Genomic DNA, 20,653 nt, shown 5'->3' with positions numbered 1-20,653 from the left:
TGTGTGTGTGTGTGTGTGTTTGTGTTTGTGTGTGATTTTCTTCTTCAAGAAGTGGGAGTGCACTCTAATCTAACACAGATGGAACTAACAGGACAAATGCAAAAATAGCTAGCCTACCACCACCCACTACATCCCAGAGTACCATGTTCTCATATTTAATGTGGACTTAAAAGACAGTATAAACTATGAACATGAATTATCCAGTGCATATAAAATCCCTTTTGGTACTAAGAAAAGATGGAGCTATTCTTGAGGCTAAGTGACTGATTTCCTGAGGAAGGGATGGGTTGAATAAAGAGGATTGTGTTGTAACAAATGATTTCTGGTGCCAGGTGGTGAACCACACAGATACATAGCACCCATCACAGACTACCAGTAATGAAACATCCACACAAGTGTGTTTTAATGTACCTGCATGCTTACCAAAGTCAGTTTAAAGCTCCAGTAGTTTGAAAACACACTACTTGATCAAATGAAATACTTTTGCAGATATTTTACTGTATGGTGAATATGATATACATCTAGTGCATAATGAGCTTCTGTTTATAGAATACCTTTGTTTTTATTTGTTTTTGTGCATATTGTTATATGTAGTAGAAGATTATAACGTAGTGTTCTAAATTTCTGCCCTTATCCATATACATCTGTTGTTTGTGTTTGTTTGTTAGTAGAACAAAATATCTAGAAAAAAGGTCTAAGTTACATTACACAAACACTGACTGTTGACTGATTTACAAAATTATGAATTACACACCCTGAATAAGGGTGCTGCTCCCTATTCATTTTACATTTTCTATTTTGAAATAGCTCGTAAAATAAAAGCTTAACATTTTTTAAGAAGATTTCCCTTTTTTCTATACTTCATTAAATTCCAGACCTCAAAGTGTACCTTCAAACGACTTCCTGAGTACCCTGGACTTTTTTGTCTTTCCTATGAATTACATAGATCCGTATTTTTTTTTTATAAACTTCCTAACTTCAAGGTTAGTGTATGATTCGCTCTGTGAACCTCCTGTGGCACTTGGGACTGTCCCGTCGGCACCGCCCAGCAGGCTGCATCATCATCCGGGCCCCCAGCCACACTTCCCCGCTAAGCCCCGCCCCTTCACGCACCGGCAGAACCGGAGAGCTCCGATAAAAACTGAGAACAAGCTCATTTCGAGCGACAAATCCCAGGGACACTCTGACCACTGCAGAGACACTGAGACGTTACCGATTCAGAAGACTTTTAATTTGGTAAGAGCTTGTTTTTCGTATTTAGTTTACTCAGATGCTTCAGCTCTATACAGAGTATGCATCTGGGTGTTTTCTGCTAAAGGTTCTTATTTAGTTTCATTATGAATCGTGCCATCATATCTTCATTAGATGATGATACTGTCTGCAGCATTTTATTTTATGTGATGTGTCAAGAATAAATAGATGACATACTTGTCTAAGATATTTTAACCAGTAGGCCTACTCTTTAGACCAAATATGGCTAATATTAGTAATATTCAATATTAAGTATATGTAAATTCTTAAAGTACAATCTTAAATGATTAGATAATCCTATATTAGACAGTTATCTTATAAAATAAGATTATCTCATCTTGTTAAATGCTAATTAGCAAAAAATCTATAAATTCATTTCAGGAATAGAGTAGGGAATATACATTTAACCCTTGTGTCGTCTTCTCGTCAAAATTGAAAATCAATATTTTTGTTGACGCTTTTTATCGACGTTTTCAACTTTTTCTTACGTTTTTGCCCTTTGTTTCAACACTTTTGACGCTTTTTTCAATGTTTGTCTCTTTTTTATGTTTTCAACGCTACTTAACACTAACTTATTAACTTTAGTTTTACAGTTATTTTTGGAATTTATGGTCAATAAACCTAATTTATAGGAAATGATACCTAATGTTGGAGTCAGAAAAGAAGAATTTAGGAATTATTTACACTAAAATCAAAGGACTGGATCTTGATGGATAATCACAGACTGGAATATGTCAACTTTTACTCAATACTATTTCAAAAACACTTCAATTTCTTTTCTTCAAATGCTATAATTGAATAAAACACCCCAAAATTAATGAAAGAAGAGATTTGTACTTGTCATTTTTGGTAGTTGAAAAAGAACACTGATATAGGACAACGGGTCAATTTGATCCAAGGACAGCATGAGGGTTAAACACATGGTTATAATGACGTAGTGATTTACTGTGGTTATAGTGACATACATTTGGTCCATAGTCTTTGTGTGGAGGTGAAACTGTGTCTTTTCATTTGTGCTCGCTCATTCATTTGGCATCCAAAAACTTTCTCACTCTGACTTCAGCAGCTCTTTATTTTTTTTACCTCTCTCCATCCACATCCACCTGTTTGTAATGGTGAGAATCCCGTAGGATTTTTCTCACCGTGTCACACTCACTCTTCACCCCCAAACACTTAGCACAAGGTAAATTAGTACTTTGTGTTGTCAAGGTTGTTTCAAATCTTTGATGATGATGCACCGCTCCACCGCTGATGCACTTGGTGTGTGTTTTATTATCAAGGTACATCTCTGCTAACATACCGTGATTCATTTCAGTATGTGTGTGTGTATCTGTACCACTCTGAAACAAAACCTGCACAGAATCACTGACAGGCACGCTCTTATCAGGCTAAGGAGTTGGATTTGAGTCTGGAGCTGGCTCCTGTAGGATTCTTCTCCTTGGCATCTGTCAGGACTAATTCTCTCCATTACACTGATACTCTGTACTGTTGCATGTTGAGATAAAGTAGAGTTTGTATCCATTATCTGCCTTCCCGGCAGTGTGGTCAGCTGTGTTTGTGCCTCACACCAATGTTTGTGACTCAGAGGGTCAGCCTGTTCTTAAAGCTGTAAGTTAAGAGTCGGTCAGACAGAGGATAATGCTGGATCAGACTGTGGGAACAGTAGGCCAGAAGATGAGGCTTAAACCAATACTGAGCTGAAACTAAGTCAGAGTTTCACTTGAATCTGGACAAAAACCTTCCTACATATTTCAATGGCCTCAATACAGATTTTAAATCCTATCAACGCATCTGTGTTTCTTTTTCCATGTGTCTTTGTGCAGTCCTAGAAGCTGGGATGACTCAGGACTACTCACCATTTTTATGCTGAACTCTGGGATTCAATTTCATTTCCCTCCTCTTTCTCTTTTTTACCCTTCTCCCCTTTCTCCATTATTTCATCTCCTTCCACGTAGCTGTCTCATGCTCTATGATCTCCTCCGCGTATACTCATTTCTAATGTCAACACCTGCTCTTTCTACCTACCTTTTTTGGCTTTATGAGTTGGTTCTCTCTGATAGGAAGTTCAAGGCTTCATATTATGTACAGAGGCGAGCTGAAAGACAACAATACAGCCCTCTGTTCTTGGGCACATTACAGAGACGGATCACAGCTGGTTTATTGAAGCTTGCCCGAAAACCCCAGGGTAAAGAATGCAGAACTACTGCTAAGTAGCTTACCAACTTGACATTACATGCCATAGCACATTATCAGCAAACATGCTACACATGTGCAATCCTCTTTCACGAGGGAACAACGCCTAACTCAAAAGTATTGTACCGGTTGTATGCAGGTTATAGGGATCCCAGCAGAACAAACCAGTTCAAAAACAAGTTTTGAGGTTTAGATTTGCTGCCACCGCTATGGCAAGAGAATGGAATAGCTTTTACAATCCCACAATGTTGAGCTTTCTAAGAAATATTGTGAAGTAACTAACTTCTTAACTAACTTAATGTTTCCTCTGCCAGTTCCTCCCCTGGGTGCCAGCATGGGCAGTCCACCCACACTAAAAACTTTATTAAGCATCAGTTCTGACATTTGCATTGAAGAGAGACAGAAAAAGTAACCAGTGAATAAAGTGAACCATAATTTGAACTTCACATGCAGATGCAACTATGTTCCCTGCTCACCATGTAACCATTCTCACCGGATAAGACTTTTCAGCCTGGTTACTGGAATACCAGAATGTCTCACTTCCAACCTTTACAACCTCAGCACACAATCATTGCACATTCACAGTCCGGTGAACTTGCCGCTAAAAACTAAAAGATTGTGTTTAGCACTAAAGACCAGTATCTTCCATTGCGGGGAAATTGCACACCAATAGGGAATAAACAACATTGGAAATCATTTACATTTTAGCTTTGAACATTTGTTCTGTGCATGTGTTTGTGTGTCTGTCTCATCATCTGTTGTGTGTTTTGCTCTACTAAAGTGGTGCATCCCAAAACTGCTGCTATAAAGCTGCTGCTGACTCACAGTCTGGCTGCTGCTATACCAAAGATGTTTTTATTTCTTTCATTTGTATTTGACCTACTAGGGGAACCACAGTCTCCTCAGGCTGCATACTTGGTTGTACATGTTTCAACTATTAACTGATTGGCAGACATATAACAGACAAACGACCTAACCTGTGCCAGTGGGACTTGGCTGGTGTCCTACTCATTTTCTAAAAGAAGCTTGCTCACTGTATCTCTCTACCAATCAACATATCAATAGCGATTGTCCATATGAGCAAAATGAGCTATCATTATTGGTTGTAGCTCCTCTTGACATGTTATTGAAGTAAAAATCACAGTTTGTTTTTGTCCCATTTTCCTTGTGAGAAGAGGCTGTAAAGTGTTTACTGAATAGTTGCTGATGCTATTTATTGGCTATTGATGCAGTGTGCAGTCAGAAAGGTACGTGACATGCGTTTTGTAGTTTGACTTAAGTAAAACCTTTAGTATCATTTATAACTAAATGCATTTTGTAACTCCACACAATCTCAAATTCACATCAAATAGTTTTATATTTCTCAAATAGCCCTAGTTATTCTACAAAAGAAAATGTGCAATACATTGATTGCTGAAACTACTAAGAGATTTTGATTCATGTAACTCCAACTAACAAAACACAGTTTTTGGCTAGTGATTTAGTGACCTGTAGGGAGTTTGTTCCACTCACTGTAAATCACATAATATTTGTATTCTGTAAATGAGACTTATTCATGAACATTTTGTGTTTATGTCCGTTCATATGCATTAAATGTTGTAAGACAGACCACAGAAACACTTCAAACTCGGGCCAATTGCATTGTGGGATTATCATTGTGGGGCGGCTGTGGCTCAGTGGTAGAGCGGTTGCCTGCCAATCGGAAGGTTGGTGGTTCGATCCCCGCCCCTGCAGTCATTGTCGAAGTGTCCTTGGGCAAGACACTGAACCCCGAGTTGCCCCCGGTGCTGCGCATCGGAGTGTGAATGTGTATGAATGTTTATCTGATGAGCAGGTGGTACCTTGTACGGCAGCCCCGGCCACAGTGTATGAATGTGTGTGAATGGTGAATGTTTCCTGTAGATGTAAAAGCGCTTTGAGCAGTTGTTAAGACTGGAAAAGCGCTATATAAATACAGCACATTTACATTTATCAAAAGAGCAGTGTTTTTGGCGCCCAAACAGGGCCTCTGCATGTCAGATACCACAGACTGTTAAAAAGGGTGGGGTACAAATATTTTCATATCTGTTTTAGTGCGTGCATGTGTTGATATGTACGCACATTTCCTAAATGCATGGGGCCCACGCTGGCAGTTTTTTTAGCAGGAAACATATGTTTATAGCTGACATGGCTGAAGAGAGGGGCGACTGAACAGCTGCACAAAGGAAACTAGGGATCTAGTGTGTTGTTGTCGCCCTGCCAGTGAGGCTCAGTTGGGGGGTAAAAGTGCAAGGCAACAGGGGTTTTATTTGTGTGAGGCAAGGATAGCTTTCAAGGGACCTGTCCTCTTAATGGTGAGTGTGTGAATGCATGTCTGTGTTTTAAAATTCAAATCCTGAGAGGGAGTCTTTGTTCCGAAGAACAATGAGCAGAATAAACAGTAATTCTTTGTGCGTAGGGGTGTTGATTAGCTCCACGTTCCTGAGCACTTTGTGTGAGATTGTGTGTGTGTGTGTGTGTGTGTGTGTGGTTGCCAACGTAGCTGTTTTACCTCACTGATATATTTTCTTTGAGCCAAGTTAACCACAGAAGGTGAGTCAGTGGAGAAGCAGCCAAAGGAGAAGAGAATACAAAACATGCAGGCATGTATGCACATGGTTGCTGCTGTATGTCTGGATCTTTGCATGCAAGTGTCTGTCAAATCTTCCAGTTATTTTTAAGCAAGTTTTTATATTAAGGTCATTGTGTGTGCCAATTTCTTTTTCATCTCTTTCCCATTTTCCTCTCTCCTCTGCCTTCCACCCACCCCCTCCTTCTTTAGTGACTCATGTTTACTCACACTTGACTTTGACAGGCGCTCTGCTCCATACAGTACCTCTTTTCTGCATATGACTACTTTAAAACAGAAAGGAGGAACCTCTGTTAGGAAGTCTGTTATCAGGCATCTTTTGTATCCTCTTTTCTAAAAGTATTGAAGGGAAATATGATTATGATATTATTAACTTTTTCTTGCTCCAGGCTTTCCCTTCAGTTTCCACTTCTTTCCCTTTGAAGTCCCGAGTCACTTTATCCTCCTACAGCTGCTGCTCTGCTCTGTTAGAGAAGGAATGCTGTCAGTATGGTGCAGAAACCTTTTGTTGTGCGTGCTGTGTCCAGATTGTGTTGTTTGATGTGGGGGTCAGCATAAAGCGAAGATAATCGGTTTCCTGTTTATTCCCGGTGAGGAAGTTATAGATAAACTTTGATAAAAGGGAAATTAAGCTGGACAACAAAGAAATATAGTATAGCACGTTGTTAAAACAACAAGAAAGTCAAGAAGTCAACACAATTTTATAAAACTAAGAAACATTTTTCTCTCCAGTGATCTCCCTCAGTAGCAGGCTTAGGGATAGAGGAAGGAAGCTGAACAGAGAACCAGTATAATCGGAAAAGTTACCAATAATGATTGTTTTCCTGCAATTGTAGGCTCATTAATAGTGAAAGATTCATGACAAAAGAATTTAGATGGATATACATTGTATTCTATATTGTCCATTATATTATTTTTATTATTATTATTATTATAGACAACAATAAAATCCATGCTCTCCATACAGCTCCTTTTGGTATACAGCAGCTTACATATGTCCATCTTGACTGTATTAGCTTGTAAAAAAAAAAAAAAAAAAGGTTTTAAAATATGTAACATATTTTCTCCTTCCAGCAAACTGAAGACCACTTGAGAAGCCATGATCAGAACACTTGGACTGTTAATGCTCCTGTCTGCTCTCTGCTGTAGCCTAGCGGACAATGTAAGTCACACATCCTTGTCATCAGAGGACCACAAGTAGTTTTTGCATGTTTCAGGTCATTAACTACAAATCCTGCACACTTAAGAGCTTATCCTAGTACACTTTAACGTTTGTTGTCTAAAATCCATCTGAGCAAACATTTAATCTGTTTGATATTTGTTGAGTTTGAAACTCCCTGTTCTGCAGCCAACTCTTAAACGTTGGGTATTGGAGAACTACTGTCCCGTATGTACCAACAAGTGTTGTTTGACAACTCTGCAAGTTAATTTCCACAGAACACTGAAAAAATAAAAGCACTTGCTGCCCGGGTTGGAAACCAATGCCATGCAACCAGTTCCCATTTACTGCTGCTCAGTATTTATTGTCTTCTTTCTATTGCAGGTGGAGCTGCTCCGCACTAAGAGAGGGACTCGTTTTTACAGAGGTGAGCCTGACAGGCAACCAGCCAGGCGGACGCTTTTGATTATTCATATCGAGAAGTCTTCACCTTCCTTTGACACTTCCCGTGAGCCCCATCACACTTCTGTTTGTCTTTCCTATTAACACTGTCACCACCATCACCATTACCAGATTCTTCTAATTCACTGTTTTGTAATTCACGTTTGTGTTCCTCTACGTTTTTGTTACTTTTTAATATCTGTAACCGCTTTTACATGTGACCATGATTACGTTTTCTGTGTATCTTCCTGTTTGATTGGCTGTTTTCTTATGTTTGTGTTTGTGTTTGTTTTCTTAGTACATTGTGTGGATAGTGAGACATCAGCAGTGCATGGTTTTGGGGACACTTGGCTGCGATGGAGGGGACAGCGTGTGGAGTATTGCCGTTGTGCATTAAGAGGACGAGAGCTTTGTCATATTGTCCCCGTCATCAGTGAGTGTGATACAGACGCAGACACACACAAACGTGGATTGGCAGACTTTCTTGTCTCTTTCTAATCAGACTTTTTTGTTTGCAAAGAGCAGAATTTAATCTTCTGTTTTGCTCATATGTCTGTCAGTCTGCTTGCCTGCCCTTACTGACCTCTCTGTCTTTCATGATAGCTTTACTTTACCTCTAACTTGCTGTTACAACCTCAGATGATTATTTTTTGTTGGTTTGCTTGGCTCATGTGTCCAAATCCCTGTTATTTCAGTGCATCCAAACGAAGAGCTGTTGGGTTTCTGTGTTTTTGAGTGGGTTTAGTTTAGTCTGAGATTGTTTGAAATACTCTTGCCAGGCTAGCTCTCGTGCTCACTTTCACCGTCATTGAGAAATTCTGTGAATCATGATTGCCCCTCTCTCAGACAAATTACAACCACATTTTCAACCCGCCAAACTGCACCGCCTGTGAGCTCATACCACTGGGAGCGAGTGGGATGCTGTTATTCTGAACGCTAGCCTTTAGGAAATGTTGCAATAATAAATGAAAAAAACGGACTGGTGATGCCATGAAACTAGTTCTGCTCTAGAAAGAAACCATTGGCGTGTCACTATATTTTAAAAGTGAAGCTAGGAAGATGTTCGAGAGTCAGGATGAACCATGCACACAGACCTTTACATACTTCTCAATGTGTCTACGTAAAATGTGACACACGAGGCCAAATCCATAAATGTAATTCTCTGTATACGCAAGTGGTAATGGCTTGTACATCATATGCCGATTTGTTAAATCCAATTTTATTCTAAAAAACTGGATGACGTATAACTGACTAACTGGTTCTCTGTCTGCCCCTTACAGACTGCTACGTGTCTCAGTGCTACAACGGTGGAACCTGTAAGGAGGCCGTGTACACTTCCGACTACATTTGTCAGTGCCCTCCAGGCTTCAGTGGGACACAGTGTGAGATCAGTAAGTGCTCTACAAACTGTACTACACATTTAATCTGCTTTTATTCGGTTAATCAATTACATTTTTTCCCGTAAAATGTCTAAGGCAGTCTCCAATGTGATGCCTTTTTTTGTCAAGTCTAAAACCCAAAATATAAAACAGCAAATCATCACAATGGATGAAAGGACTTTAATATCTCATGTAGTCTTCTGTGTTGCAACAGGGTAAATCCCAGATCTTTCACTATGTCTAGTATTTGATTTGCATATTGGTTTTACTTAAAGCAACATTGAACCCAGCCATGACCATCACAGGATGGCCGGTGACACAACACTGATTAAAACATTCTACATACTTGTTAATGACTCTAGATAAGGTCACAGTCTGACCGTGTGACTCATACAGTAGGTTTAATAGGCCTGTGGTTTGGAGAGAATAATCATTAACCACGGAAAGACATTCTGGGATATGAATGTTTTTGTTTCTGCGGGTGACTGTTGGAGGCTTTGGGGTCACCCCACCCTCTCGTTTGGATAGTTTTGTAAACCCAAGTGGTCACAACCAAGTGATTTCAGTGAACGAATAATGAGTTACAATGGCCAGACTCCATAAATCTGAATGCTTTTACGATCATCATAGTTTATGTTTGGTTATTGTTTAAAACCACTAATTGGAAAAATACTATATAAAAGCCATGTTGTTGTAAGTGTAATGTCTTATATAAGATATAACAATGTTTTCATAATGTTTCCAAATATTTTGAAAGATTCAATAAACTTGCTTTATTGTGTCAGAATAAATGAATTAGGTCAGTTTTTAGAGTGATATCAGTCTCATATATACATTTGTGACATAATAGCCATTTCAACTTTGTCTCTTACTCCAATAGACACCAATGAGAAGTGCGTTGTGGAGCAGGGTGAAGGGTACCGCGGCACATGGAGCATCAGCCATTCAGGAGCAGAGTGCATCAACTGGAACTCTACGTCTCTGAGAGGAAGGAGGTTCACAGCTACAAAAGGGTACCCCAGCAGTCTTGGACTGGGCAATCACAACTTCTGCAGGTATGTGTGAAAAGTATAATCTGTTAAACCTGGAGAATCTGTGCGAACTAACTGCCAATATTCACTGTGTCCATGCAAATGAAGGTGGGGGTCTCATTGCCCTAAACATACTGATCAAATTTGAACTAGGACATGTTTTTTCATCCTTTATGTGTGCCAACATGTTTACTCATTGCCCTTGCTTTTAATTTCCTCCTTCAGGAACCCTGACCAGGACAGCACTCCTTGGTGTTACATCTATAAGGGCACTCAGATTGTCTGGGAGTTCTGTTCTATGCCCAAATGTCCAGAAGGTAGAGCATTACCAAAAGCTAATATGCTGAAATGCCAATCATCAAAATATTAATTTCTTTGACACTCCCTTCCTCTGTGTGTTTTGGATCAGATAAGTACCAAAAGTGTGTGCTTGGCTCCGGTCAGTCATACAGAGGCACTGCATCTGTCACTAAGAGTGGCTCTCGTTGTCTCCCGTGGGACTCTCCTGTTGTCAAGCGTAAGCTCAACAATGCTTGGAGAGCTAATGCATTGGAGCAGGGGCTGGGCAGCCACAGCTTCTGCAGGTAGACATGCCAGCACCATTATTCATTGTTAGATGTTCTCCTTGCGTGCAAAAAGATGAAAATAACTAATTGCATTTCTTTTTCCTTTATCTAATAGGAATCCCGACGGTGATGAAGGTCCATGGTGTCACACCTACAAGAACATGAAGCTGACCTGGGAGCTGTGTGACATACCTAAATGCTGTGAGTTTCTATTTTTACCATAGTTTCATATTGCAGCAATGTTAAAACACAGAAGGGAAATGATCAACACTGATCCTAGAAGTTCATAAAGTTTCTTGCAATCAGACTTACATAACCATACTTTCTTTTTTAGCGAGACGTCCAGCTATCATCAGCACTCTCGGCCCACGTGCCCCCACCACTGACAACAATAATAAAGGTAGGACCCATCCAATGAAAATTACCCAGAGTCCATTTCTTCTGATGTGTTCAGTGTGTGGTCTATAGTTTTTACGGTTATTTAACCACCATCCTGCAACCCTGTGCTCTGTCTAGCAACATGTGGCCAGCGCTTAGACAACACCCTGAATCGCCCGGCGTTCCGCATGTTTGGGGGCAGAGAGAGCGACATCACGGAGCAGCCGTGGCAAGCAGCCATTAATGTTTACCAGGCCCGACACAGAAAACACTTTCACCGATGTGGTGGAGTCCTCATTGACTCGTGTTGGGTCCTGTCTGCTGCACACTGCTTTGAGGACAAGTAAGGATGACTCACATCCTTCTCACACATATAAAATACATAATTCATATTATTTCATGTGATGCAACAAACAAACATATTCTCTCTTCTTCAATCTTTTTTCAGTGATAAAGCAGAAAAATTGGAAGTGATTTTAGGAAGAACGTTTCGGAAGCAGAATTCCACCAGCGAGCAGATTTTCAAGGTTGAGAAGTACTGGATCCACGAGAAATTTGACAACGAATCATTTGACAATGACATTGGCGAGTGAACATTTTAAGAGACAATAATCATACATTTTTTTTCTATATATCACTGTTGTTACTGGAAACTTTCTATTATAAAAAATGTCAAATTTTCATAAACTAAGAAAATTAGCATTTTAAAAGTTTTGAGTTTTGGCATGCTATAAAGTGAATGAAGACAATTGTCTGAGACACTTTAGATACCATATTTTTACCCAGCAGTGGTGATTAACCTTAGGTTTGCAGCAAATGCTTGTTAAAACATCTGTGTTCATCTCACATTACCCTGACTTTTCCTCTGGTCACTTTCCACATGCAGCTCTCTTGAAGCTGAAGACGGACATTGGCATCTGTGCTGTGAACTCCCCCGAGGTTCTTCCTGCATGTCTGCCTGAACGTGGGCTAGTTCTGCCCGACTGGACTGAGTGTGAGATCTCAGGCTATGGAAAAGACTCGGAATGTAAGCAAACATCCCTCTTTTGCATTTGCTACTATTGTGGCAAATGTGTCTGTTTTGACTAACCAGCAGAGGGCAGTGTAAGCCTTTTCGCAAATCTTTAACTGATTTGTTTTTGGATAGGAGATGCTGAAAGTACTAATGTAAAACCTCACTCCACAGTTTCTGCAGAGTACTCCGAGCGTGTTAAGAGAGGTTTCGTTCGCCTGTGGCCCAAAGAGCGCTGCATCCCAGATGTGCTGTCTGGACGCACAGTTACCTCCAACATGCTGTGTGCAGGTGACACCCGAGGCCTGGATGATGCCTGCAAGGTGAGCTTTTTTACACGTAACCTCCTCATTAAGTCAATGCTTTTTACTCTTTCTAATTTTTCTTGACCTTCACCAACAGGGAGACTCTGGTGGCCCGCTTGTCTGTCGGAACAATAACAAGATGACTCTGATGGGTGTGATCAGCTGGGGGGATGGGTGCGGGCAGAAGGATAAGCCTGGGGTCTACACACGTGTCACCCATTACATCAACTGGATCAATGGCAAAATTAAGGCCAACCCGGTCTAAAGTAAGAGAGACTGCAAAGAAGATGTTGATGGATGGCCATACCCATTAACACAATGGGTAAAACAGCAAACGCATATATGTTCATCATTGAGAAGATAGACAGAGGGATCCACAGAACTCTTATTCTGTTGTTAATCTGTTATATAAAATCCAAAATGATGGAGGTTTTAAACCACTCCTACAGAGGTGCATAGGAAGCACCACAATTTTGCGTTTTCATGCTTAATGTAGCTCAGAGCTCTAAAGTTTTCCTTACTGTGTTGAATGTGACAGAATGTATGGACAAAAACACAGGACAAAAGCTTTTGCCTGCTGCTGGGCCATTTTGATCTGGATAATCCTTTTTGTCTCTTCATGCATACAACATTTTCTAAATATTGCATCCACCAAACTGCAGGTTCAGGCAGTGAACCTTACAGGAAGAATAGAAAATATCAGTGTTTTTCTCTGCTCTTTCTGGTTGGCATTATGTTGTTTTATACAAATAAGTCACAGTGGTACACCTAAGGACAGTAGTGCTTTTAATCCAAAAGAACACTCAACCCAAGCATTCACTTTGCACAGGACAGTATGTCACATAGGAATGTAGGCCTTTTACACGCTTGTCCTTTAGATGTGAGGTTATGTTGGCTTAATTCCTTGTATTGCAAAATGTTCTGCATTTGCCTACTTTGGGGCATTAGGGGTTCCAGACCCCAAACACAAAATGAATCTGCTGGTTCAGATTCTGCTTTTTGTCTGCTGTTTTAACTCCTTTAGCTCCTTTCTGCCGTGTAGCTGGGATTAGATTTGGACAAGTGGAAGCTCTGACATATTCCCTCTATTCAACAAACCCTGTTCTGTGTTCTCCTCCTCTGGAAGTTTGTTTTTAAATCAAATATTCCGAACTTATAACTTCTCCACCAAACACCTGGGTTGAGCCCAGTTTGTACTGTATATAGCATGTATATTGTCTGAATATTGATTTAACATTAAACTGCTTAATTGCTGCAAAACCTAACAAACTCCCTTTGTTTTGTGACTGGGTTTTAGACTTTTTTTTACTAAGTTAATATTTATGTGTATTTTATATTGTATTGGAGAAGCTACTTTTGTACTGTAGTTTGATAATTTATTGTTACTGTCAATATAACCACATCTGGCAACATACTCCTTTGTCAATAAATAATATTTGGAATAAATCTTTTTACGCTCCATGCTTTTTGACCAGGGAATTTATTATCTTCAATAAATCACCAATTTATTAGTTATACCATGGCAGCTTCACAAAGGTCACTGAGGTAACAATGAAAAGGACTCAATTCATCAGCCTCTGAATAAAATGACTTTCCTCAAGCCCATTTCTGGGCCATGACTAATGAAATTCTATTAGCATGTTGGAAATTAGGTGACAAAGTTTTTTTGTATCAGTTGAGTTAATGTGTTAATCATTATGACATGTTTCTTCTAGCTTTTGTGTCTGAACCATTACTGCAATGTCCAAATCAGAGAAGATACTTCTTAGACTTGTTTGCATGTTTTTTCTCTTTAATATTCAAGTTTTAATGTTTCTGATGAACTGAACGGTTTAATTATCTTGTAATAGACCAGGGTGTCAAACTCATTTTCAGTAAGGGCCACACTGGAAAAAAGAGAATCCCACCAAGGGCCAGAAATGTGGAGTTTATTGACATGCTTTTAACCTTTTTTTATTATTATTTTTTTTATTTTTTTACCTTTTTACGTACAAACATACAAGCTTTTTTCCTCATTTTTGTTCTGACTTTTAAGGCTATCTCAGACATTTGTATTCTTTTTGTAAATTTGTGGCTTTTTCTGACATTTTTGTATGCTGTCCCTACAAAAGTCATCAAAAGAATTCCTTAGCTATCATAGAATTTAGCAAATCAAGCAAAGCAAGGATACATTTTTTTTAACAACAACCTGTTTCACAGCCTGAATATGAAAACTCTCTCCTTCTGGGAGAATTTCTGAGTCTCAGAGTAAGCAAATCTGCTAAATTCTGCTTTAAATATCAGAAAATTGCAGTTTAAAAAACACTTTCCTGTGTTCTTGGTTTGGCGTACAACTGGGTGGATCAAAATTGATTGTGAACCCAAATTAATATGTGGGCCGGATCTAAATCTGCAAGGGGCTGGATTTGGTAGTACTGACCTCCCCAGGTTTCACCTTTCTCACTGTATGTGAGATTTCGTTCACTCCCGTTTACAAATTAGAACTTGTGTCTCTGATGCTGTCTGCCTGTCCAACTAAGTTTTGTAGATGAACTGTGCCTGTATCCATTACTCGTTCATAAAATGTAGGAAACGTGAATTTCACTCCTTTGAAAAAACAAGGTTCACGTTATTCATCCATAAAACATGGAAATTACAGCTGCCCCTGTCCTATTTAATAATGTAAATTACAAAAACTTAGGAATTAAATGCCCATAAAAAAAAACATAGATGAAAACAACAGAAAACTATACCTTCCATGATAAAACTGTAAATACAATGAAAAACAAACAATGGCATTTTGTATTACAGTAAATTACAGTTCATGTCCTCCATAAAATGTTTTGGTTTTAGCCCACTTGACTACTTCTGTCTGTACTGTACTGTACTTCATTGATAGCATATGTGTGTATTAAAAGTTAATAATTAATTTCCCCTTTGATTGCAGATGGAATACAAAGAAGATGTTATTTACTAATTGTAGCAGATTATATAAAATTCAGTTATATGGCCATAAGCAGTTTGCAGTGGGGAAATGTGAAGCCATGTTTGAGCTGTACAGTCATTAATAGTCAGACAGCCTGGCAGCAGGCGAGGCTGTCTGTCTCACACAGGTAGGAAATGCAAATGAGATCAGTTAGAGCTGCTCTTCACATTCTCTCTCTATCGCTCACTTTCGATCTCCAACACCATTTGCATCCAAAGACCGAAACAAAGACATTTCCCCATGACTTGAGCTGCGATACTCAACCCCAAATCATAGCAATGGTAAAGTAACTTTTTATTTTGGTTTACATCCTGATAACTTTGGGTGGAGGGAGAAGGAAGTAAGCAGGTGTTGTTACTGTTAATGAGTTGAGTCAACTGTAAACCTCCTATGTAGTTACTTTTACTTCAGCATGTTTTCTTAGGGAGTTCTGAATGGTGGAAAGATGTGATGGCAGCTACACCGTTAAAGGTTTAGATTGTGTGGGAGTGTGAATGCAAACAGTAAAAATAACCCAGACAACTCATGGTGTTTGAAGATAATCTGAAAGTAAAAACACCTTCTGGTATCAGCATTGTGCGTTACTGTAGAATAAAGGTCAAAAAGTTTGTTAAACTTTCTTTAATGTTTATTTTGTTCTGAGCGTTCTTCCAAAAAATTTGTATCTTAGTTGACTAAGTTGAATTCATCAGATTTCAACCAAACAATCTGCACTTTAAGTTTTAGTTTAATTTACTTGGATGTCAAAACATTATTGAATCATAGTTGATACAAGAGATACTTTAAATTGAGTACTGTTTGTTTTTAATGTGAAATGTATCAAGTTAAAATATCTTGGAAAGCCAGCAAGCACATACATTGCACATACATACGTTACATACATACGTACAAATAGTGTCACTTGCAAATACTTACATAAAGCATCTCAAGCTTCATATTTAGTTTGTAGTTGTTAGAATTGAACTGTTTGAAACATAGATTCTTTTCTTGCCAGTGATATTTCTATCACTTTCCCGTAATGTATATCAGACTCTTTGTCAGTAAACATGTCCATGCAGTAGTTTGGAAGGCGCTGTTGTTCACTGAGAGATGGTGTTGGAGTTCAGTCTGCAAATTTTCAGGCAGGACTAAATGTATTTATCTAATAACAAAAAAGACTGTCTGAAACTCTGTGTCTACTTTTGAAAGGAGTTTGTTTATTTCAACGTTTAATTTTGGTGGGGATCTTTTTGAATAGTTTTAGTATTTTGTCTGGTGCAAATGTTCCCAAATTTTCTTGATGTCACAGAAAAACAAACCTATTTTCTTTCACAGTGCAAACACGTCTTATCCTTATCGTATTCACTCTCTAGCCAATTTGGTAACACAGATATCATTGTATATAGTAAATATCTAACTACAGAAGTATTCCTGGAGGGGTAAAACAAATAATACAGTCTCATGTGAGCCTTCTTCCTGGTTTAATATAAGTTAGCTGTTGTCAACAGTTTATGCAGATAAAATGTTTTGTGGTTGGAGGAGTTCCCTGTGGGTTCACATGTTGAAAACAAACGTGAAAAAAATGGAGGTACAGTCTGTGATTTGTGAGTACACTTAAACTAATGTGGAAAAGAAAAGAGAAGACAGTGTTGAAAATCTGTCAATATAATTTGGTCAGCTCAACTAAAAATGGAAAAAAATACTCATTACATTTTAATATCTCTTTCTTCTCAAGTGTAAAAACTTAAAATTATAGTAGCTACTTTAGCTGGTTATTTGTTTTCTAATAAAACTGCTAGTGACAACACAGCTACACTATTACTATTGTCTGAGTAGTAACACATTTGAATGAATGTCAGTGTGTCTTGTCCTTGTTTGCATCAGCTTTCACTTCATGGTTGCATGACTTTTTCCTTTTTCCTTCTGTTGGCCTCCTGGGTGGTGATAACACATTTCACTGAGATTTGCGGGGGGTTCATCAGAGGGAAGTAACAGGCTGAAAACAAAGAAGAACGTTGTCACTGCAACTTGACCCGGCCTTAAAATGCAGATTTTTTAGAAATGGTGGGAGGACATACTGTAAATACTGTAGCAGAACACTAATACATCCCTTCGTCCTTTTTTGTCATCTCTCACCTGCTCCTCATTTATCAGCAGTAAAGCAACTGTGACAATTTGATATTTTGTATGCCAATGTGTGAGTAATAGAAACTCTGGAGTCCCTCCCTTCTTCTCTGTCCGCCTATGATGACTTACTTTACATCAACTCTTCCCCTATTGCTGCCTGGCACTGTGGGAAAACAGATACTGTCGCTCCACTTCCTGTTTTCACTTGACATGCCGTGTGCGTTTATTATCGTCCCCCCTTGCCAACCTCAGTTAAAACCCCGCAGATGAGCTTTTCTGTGTTTGATCCAATAATAGGGATGTAGCTGTGCTTCAAAACAACACTGATTGCTGTGGGGTGCGGCGGCTTAGCCAAAAACAAAAGATACAACTCATGATGATAATATTTACAAGAACTAAATACCGTTACAGTGCGAATACTGAAAATCTACAACCAAATAGATAGTATCTTTGATATTTCACCTGTGTAAAAGTAACAAAGTGTATAAATGCTCTGTTACAAGTAAAAATCATGCATTCCTTATCATGTACATGCATTATGTTAGATATAGTACCATCAAAATGTAGGTAATTGCCAACAATAAAAGTGCTCTTTGTGCAAAATGGCCCATTTCAGAGTAATGTATGTCATATTATTAGATGATAATTATTGATATATTAATGTGTGCGTTACTTCAACCTTGCAGCTGGTAAAAGTGGAGCTAATTTTATTCACTTTATATACTGGGAATTTATTGACAAACTACCCGTTTGTCAATGAATTCCCATCTTAGCTTAACTTATCTTAACAATCATTTCTGTTATACGTTACATTGCATGTATTACTCTGAATCTACTAAGTAACCAGTAACTGTATTTTTAAAAAAATGTAGTGGAGAAGCATAGAGTAGCCTAAAATTGCAGTAAAGTGAAGAAAAGTACAGGTAATCAATACTTGGTGACCTTCCACAAAAAGCAGCCACTGACTCGGGCCTGACAAGGAAGCTGATAAATAACTACCAGTAAATGAATACAGGCATGCTCTAAATACTTATCTGAGGGTTCTATTTTTCAGAGCTTCCTTGGAAAACTGAAGAAACTGTAAGTATTCTGTCCTTTACCAAAACCTCATTAATGTTGCTGTTAAATTACTATACACGAAATAAAATGGTACTCCAGCATCTTACCTCTTCTTTTCTTGTCAGACACAGTGGACCTCCAGCTCCACCCAGAAGGACAGGTGAGATTTAACCTCAATGACAAATAGAAAGGAAAATGTTTTGATTCCTCCTTTCTTTGTTTCCTCACCAGATTATGGACTTTTATTATCGATCAATGTCTTTTCCCAACAGATGACAATGCGACGTTTCTGTGGCCACAGGATGAGTTTGTAAGTAGAAAGACAACACTTGAACAACACTGAATTTGTGCTATTATTAAAGGTGCTACATGTGGAATTTTAATCATCTATATCTTCATCTTATTCTTGTTATATCACCACATTTCCATAAGCCCTGTTGCTTCTTATTGTAGGGAATGTTATATTGCTGCTAGTCGACCCCCCTCTCTAATACAGACTTCTATATCTAAATTAATTATAAAATGTTTTTTCTATTGGCCTTTCACTCAATCAGAGCTGTGTTGCTTACAGCATATATAACTGCAGGAGATTTCCTGCATAGTTTTTTGGTTTTATTACCTGATACTATTGTACTAATATCTGAGTATTAATGTGATGATGACTATTTGTGAAAATACACCTTTAAAATAGTAATACATTTTCTTATTTTCTCAGGATGACGATGACGTTGACACGTATGAAGCGCCTCCTTGTGAGCGTCCGGCTGTGAAAGTCCCTCCGAGAGAAGAGGAGGAGAACGTTTATCTAGGTAACGGCACAGCACTGAGTCATTACTGCCAACAGGGTTAGGGTATAAACAGTTCCTGTTCAGCAAACTATTGACAATTCTTTTGCTTGATGCTACTTTTTGCAGAGAGGATTCCCAATCCTGCTATTGAGCAGAGACAGGTTGCACCTCCACCCAGACCAGGCAAACCCTCGGTAACAGCTGCTCACTGTACTCAAAGTCTGTTTCTGTGTGTCTCTGCATCCGCCAATACATTTCAAATGTGTTTAAATATGATGCATTTCTTTTATTAAACAATCTGTCATCCAGAAACCTCTACAACATGCAGAGGATTTCCTCTATGATCCCAAAACCAAGAAACGTGAGTCATTCATCTGTATTAATTTGCATGCACACACAACAGTGCATTTGTTGATCTTGTTGATTCATTGTATAACCTCACCTCTCTTCATTTTGTTAACCCATGTATTCAGCACCTGAGATAGACAGAAATGAGAAGCCTGGGAGAAAGAAAATGCTGCCTCCTCCACCGGTCCGCTCTGCTCCTGCTCCATGCCCTGCTCCTGCTCCATGCCCTGCTCCTTCTCCATGCCCTGCATCAAACGCTGAAGAAGGTGCAGTGATCACTTCTACCAACCCAAATAAGCCTTTCATAGAATAAATTCAACAGCCTGAAAATGACTGTTCACTGAGAGGAAGGTTAATATATTAATGAGGTAATATGACAACTTCATATACTTAAATTCATATTTGTTTTATTAGTTGTGTGCTTCCACAGAAATACAATCCCTTGATAAGCACAATCCCACCCAGTGAAAGCTTTTGCATTTGCTGTAGCTGCTGTACACCTGATATCTCATAGATCACTCCAGACAAAAATCCTAACAGCGCACAAACAAGAATTGTGTGTAATGTTTCCAGCAGCAACAGTGGTTTGTTTGGAATGAATAAATACAAGCAGAACTGAACTGAACAGAATGAGCAGAGACTGCAGCTGTTACTGAAACATGGAAGAGACTGCCACCTATTGTTGTGCCACTGAGCTGCATCTTAAGCCTCAGACTCAACTTAATCTGCAAGAACACCAAAGCAATCATCACTTTGCACCGATAATGTTGCCAAAATAGTCACATTGTTGCACATCAATAGAAGATTATTTCCACACCGATTGACGTTGACCGATTGTCTAAAACTTCAGGTCAAAGTTTCATGAGAAAACTATGTAAGATTCTCTGCTTGAATAGTCCTCTGTGTTCCACTGTTGCACTGCTCAGAAAAATCTCTCTATTACACATTTCTAAATACCTGAAAATGTTCCTTAATCGTAATCTTACTAACCAAAGCCAAGAAGGCAATGTTCCAAAACGGAATATGAAAAAATGATGTATACATGACAGTTAAATCTAATGACA

At 38.8% G+C, this 20,653-nt stretch overlaps 2 protein-coding genes across 10 annotated transcripts in view; both read left to right on the top strand.

Moving 5' to 3' along the window:
* Positions 1 to 1,107: 1,107 nt before the first annotated feature.
* plat (plasminogen activator, tissue) overlaps positions 1,108 to 20,653 on the top strand; it is a 27,604-nt gene continuing 8,058 nt past the window's right edge. The window contains exons 1-16 of one of the 8 annotated variants that reach the window (XM_032515142.1): positions 1,142 to 1,236; positions 6,785 to 6,854; positions 7,125 to 7,214; positions 7,596 to 7,719; positions 7,951 to 8,085; positions 8,933 to 9,043; positions 9,912 to 10,086; positions 10,288 to 10,379; positions 10,472 to 10,646; positions 10,744 to 10,829; positions 10,963 to 11,028; positions 11,145 to 11,349; positions 11,455 to 11,591; positions 11,893 to 12,033; positions 12,193 to 12,341; positions 12,421 to 13,769. In XM_032515142.1, coding sequence (XP_032371033.1) covers positions 7,152 to 7,214; positions 7,596 to 7,719; positions 7,951 to 8,085; positions 8,933 to 9,043; positions 9,912 to 10,086; positions 10,288 to 10,379; positions 10,472 to 10,646; positions 10,744 to 10,829; positions 10,963 to 11,028; positions 11,145 to 11,349; positions 11,455 to 11,591; positions 11,893 to 12,033; positions 12,193 to 12,341; positions 12,421 to 12,588 — 1,827 coding nt within the window. In that variant the 5' untranslated portion in view covers positions 1,142 to 1,236; positions 6,785 to 6,854; positions 7,125 to 7,151 and the 3' untranslated portion in view covers positions 12,589 to 13,769. Of the gene's footprint in view, positions 1,237 to 5,418; positions 5,778 to 6,784; positions 6,855 to 7,124; positions 7,215 to 7,595; positions 7,720 to 7,950; positions 8,086 to 8,932; positions 9,044 to 9,911; positions 10,087 to 10,287; positions 10,380 to 10,471; positions 10,647 to 10,743; positions 10,830 to 10,962; positions 11,029 to 11,144; positions 11,350 to 11,454; positions 11,592 to 11,892; positions 12,034 to 12,192; positions 12,342 to 12,420; positions 13,770 to 20,653 lie in introns of those variants that run through there. The other 7 variants (XM_032515144.1, XR_004331888.1, XM_032515141.1 and 4 more) reach the window with 7 other exon arrangements.
* Positions 15,370 to 20,653, top strand: part of si:dkeyp-117b11.1 (B-cell linker protein) — a 9,596-nt gene continuing 4,312 nt past the window's right edge. Inside the window, exons 1-9 of one of the 2 annotated variants that reach the window (XM_032515149.1) lie at positions 15,370 to 15,569; positions 18,449 to 18,474; positions 18,579 to 18,613; positions 18,726 to 18,763; positions 19,169 to 19,262; positions 19,368 to 19,435; positions 19,551 to 19,602; positions 19,715 to 19,789; positions 19,826 to 19,855. In XM_032515149.1, coding sequence (XP_032371040.1) covers positions 15,423 to 15,569; positions 18,449 to 18,474; positions 18,579 to 18,613; positions 18,726 to 18,763; positions 19,169 to 19,262; positions 19,368 to 19,435; positions 19,551 to 19,602; positions 19,715 to 19,789; positions 19,826 to 19,855 — 565 coding nt within the window. In that variant the 5' untranslated portion in view covers positions 15,370 to 15,422. Of the gene's footprint in view, positions 15,570 to 18,448; positions 18,475 to 18,578; positions 18,614 to 18,725; positions 18,764 to 19,168; positions 19,263 to 19,367; positions 19,436 to 19,550; positions 19,603 to 19,714; positions 19,856 to 20,653 lie in introns of both variants that reach the window. The other variant, XM_032515148.1, reaches the window with a different exon arrangement.

This window comes from Etheostoma spectabile, chromosome 5 (assembly GCF_008692095.1).
Source record: "Etheostoma spectabile isolate EspeVRDwgs_2016 chromosome 5, UIUC_Espe_1.0, whole genome shotgun sequence".
NCBI lineage: Eukaryota > Metazoa > Chordata > Actinopteri > Perciformes > Percidae > Etheostoma > Etheostoma spectabile.
The sequence above is the reverse complement of the archived record's forward strand: the minus strand, read 5'-3'. Positions and strand labels throughout refer to the sequence as shown.